We start from the raw sequence: 3364 nt of genomic DNA on the forward strand, positions 1-3364 counted from the left end.
CGGCTGGCCTGGGAACGCCTTGGGATTCCCCCGGAGGAGCTGGCCCAAGTGGCTGGGGAGAAGGAAGTCTGGGTCTCCCTGCTTAGGCTGCTGCCCCCGCAACCCGACCCCGGATAAGCGGAAGAGAATGGATGGATGGATGGATAGTTGGTATATACCGTCCATCAGTACTCTGGTTTACTGGAATTATAGCAGTCTAGCATGGAGAGTGACAACCCCTTAGGAAAAAAAAGATAAATATATTGTGCTCATTTAAGTCCAGGTTCTGATAATTAACAGTTATTAATTGTTAAAACATTGGGCTTCTTTGGTGAGTTTAGGTTTTTTAATCAGATATGTATGGTCTGCTGCCATACTGGATGTAACCGGCGTAGCACCTACCAAGATGGCAGCATGAATTCTCGCCTCATTAGTAAAGACTGTGCTGTTTGGCCACTCCAGTGTATTTCTGTTAAATGAATGCAGTCTAATATAGCAGTACACATCTTAATGTGGGTTTTAATGTTTAGTATTGAGGATTTTAAGGCTGAGTTAAGTGAAGGGAGGTCGTTTGTCGGCAGGAACCACACCCCAAAAGTTTAGGACAATTGTTAAACATGAATTTTGGTCACTTTTTCATATTGCTGACTTGCTCGGAGGAACTGTTTTCACTTCAAATTATCTTTTCTTAGTTACACATTTTGTCTCCCAAATTTTAAAATCCCTCCTTTACTGCAAATATTTGATATACCTCATAAACCAGCACCGTGGTGAATGTTGAAGTGCATGTACTGCTGGGAAATGTAATTACAATTTCAACACCGAATTCTAACTTTGTGTTTGTGCACCATGTCTCTGACGTGACGAGGATTAAATAATAATAATAATAATAAAGTCATTCTTGTAAAAGTCTTATGGTTTTCATTTATTTATAAAGCCCTCTTTAGATCAAATGTAGCAACAAGTCAAAACGTATAAAATTATCTTTTCGAATAAAACATTTTGTCTTTAGATTTGTTGTAGAGAACGCATCAGGAACAGCCAGTAATCTCCCCTTATTTTGTCTTGCTAGGTTCAGAGTCTAGTACAGTTGAAATCCACATTTCCAGCGAGCTACGGGAGGACGTAGACGCTGACGGAGAGTCCTTGGAGAACTCCGTGAGGCGCTAGCTGGGCTCGTCAACAACCCAACTCCCTCTGCTTTGCTCTCAGCCCTCCCTTCATATGAGACTTTACCAGCTGGTGTAACACGATCAGCCCGATTGTCCGCTTCATTTCTTTCCAAACATTTCAAATCTTTAGTCTCATGAGCTGAACTCCTCCAGGAACACTAAGCTGTTAGGACTTTATTTCTAGTTACGAACTGAACTCTGAATGCTTGAAGAAATCCTTTTTTAAAAAAAAAAAGTTTCTTGCACCTTTTTGTCAAGTGTACAACGTTTTGAAGCGATGGTTCAGACCTTTTGAAGTAGGGTCCTGTGGAGAGGTTAGGAACAGATAACATCTTACCTGTTGTAGATGGCTGTTTAAACAACTTCAGTTTAGAGGAACGGAGTTTAATCCAGACCAGACTGATGAGCTGAGGCTAGTCAGAACTAAAGTTTTCCCTAATTGAGGTTTGAGTAACTATGTGCGACAGGTAAGATAGTAATTGTTCATATTTTCACAGAACCCCCGTTAAATAGATCTGAACTACCACTTTAAGCTTCAAAGACACTACAGACCCAATAAGCTATTAAGTATATTTTAGAACAAGGTTGTGCATTTCAAACTGTTGATTTTGTATTTTTCCCTCACATCCTTTTTGTGTTTTCTTAATTATATAGTTTGTTGAAGAGAAATGTAGAGAATTCTTGTTTTAATTTTATAACATGACTGAGCTGGGGATTAAAAAAAAAAAGAAGAGTTTAAGACACAGGCAGGTTTTTTTTCCTGATATCAAAATAGAGTAATTTATTTGAGACACTGAATGACTTCAAAGTTTTGTCTTGGAAACAGGTGACAGCACCCTGGACCAGGGTGTGAGAAAGAAGAAAGATAGTAGCTGTCACAGCACTTGTGCCATTTTGGGCTTCTTAGCATGCTGGTACAGGTCGCCAACCCACAGCCCAATTCTCAGTCTGACACAGACAATAATGGCTTTCAGCAAATTAAAAAAAAAAAAAAAAGAAAAAATGACAAAGCAATGCAACACCTTTTACAATCCAATCATGAAAGACTTTTAAAAAATAAAAGGAAGTAAGAAAAAAAAATTAACATTGGACCTTCACTTTTTGACCAGAATTGAACGTTTGCCGAATCCACGGATCAGAAAAGTGCACTTTATGTTGCTGTAGCAAGAGGGCGACCACAAAGTGAGAGGGACCAATTTGAAACCGAGGCGAAACAAAGTGGCGACGAGTTCAATCCAAAGACGCGCTTCTCCCACCTTCAAGAAGCAGAAACGGACAAATGTTCTGCAAAATAACCCCCACGAACCACGATACAAGCACTCAGAATCTGCCCGGACCTGATCTGCTGGGAAAATAAGACCAATCACAGCTCGTTTTTAATCCAAACTCCACTCTCTGGACAAGATATCTGAACGTTCAGCAGCCGGATAAGGAAGAAAGTGCCCGAGAGGAATTACGGTGACGCTAATCGTGCTGTTTAAACTTTGGATTTATCCGATTTGTTTGCCTGTGAAACCACAAAAACAGACCTAAAATCAACTGTGAGTGACCTTATTTTTGACAGGATGTTCCCCCAGAGGCAGCTGTCGAGAGGAGCGTTTCCTGTACGGATTACAGCCGAGCTGCTCGATGCATTCCTCCACTCTTTAATTAAAAAAAAAAAAAAAAAAAAAAAAAAAAGGAGAAAATAAGTTTGTTGCACTGAATACAATGAGTTGAGATTTTAGACTGTTTTAAAAAAAAATAAATTAAAAAGAAGCCAGACACATGCACTCCTATAAAAGCGTTCTTGTCGCGCACTGACAGCAAAAAAGATGTGATAGCTCAGCCAATAAAGAGCCCCTATAGATAGACATAAAGTGTACTGTATATAAACATATATACACAGTATATAAGTCTGTGTTTTTCTAATTTACATCTCTTTACATTCTCGAAATTTACATCCAAAAAAGGAGAAAACTCTCTTCGTAAACCACACTTTTCACATCTTTTGTACAAAATGAAATCTGTTAGTCTTGAGTGAGCGGAGCAGGTCTTTTTGTGTGGGGTGGGGTGGGGGTGGGTTAAGACTGTTTCATGGGGAGCTTTTCCTCTTGTTGACCTGATTTTAAAAAAACAACGAGCTAAAGGTCTACCTCACAGCGGCACATTCAATCAGACTTTCGAAAGTCCATTTGTGGAAAACGGACAAAAACAAAAGAAAACTAAAAAAA

The 3364-nt window shown here is 39.4% G+C and overlaps 1 protein-coding gene across 1 annotated transcript in view; it reads left to right on the plus strand.

Moving 5' to 3' along the window:
- The window catches only part of gpr143 (G protein-coupled receptor 143), a 9888-nt gene extending 7040 nt beyond the window's left edge, over positions 1 to 2848 (plus strand). Inside the window, exon 9 of the mRNA XM_017422745.3 lies at positions 1052 to 2848. Within this exon, the coding sequence (XP_017278234.1) occupies positions 1052 to 1149 (98 nt within the window). The 3' untranslated portion in view covers positions 1150 to 2848. The remainder of the gene's footprint in view (positions 1 to 1051) is intronic.
- Positions 2849 to 3364: the final 516 nt, after the last annotated feature.

The sequence above is a fragment of the Kryptolebias marmoratus genome, linkage group LG6, assembly GCF_001649575.2.
Source record: "Kryptolebias marmoratus isolate JLee-2015 linkage group LG6, ASM164957v2, whole genome shotgun sequence".
NCBI classification, from domain to species: domain Eukaryota; kingdom Metazoa; phylum Chordata; class Actinopteri; order Cyprinodontiformes; family Rivulidae; genus Kryptolebias; species Kryptolebias marmoratus.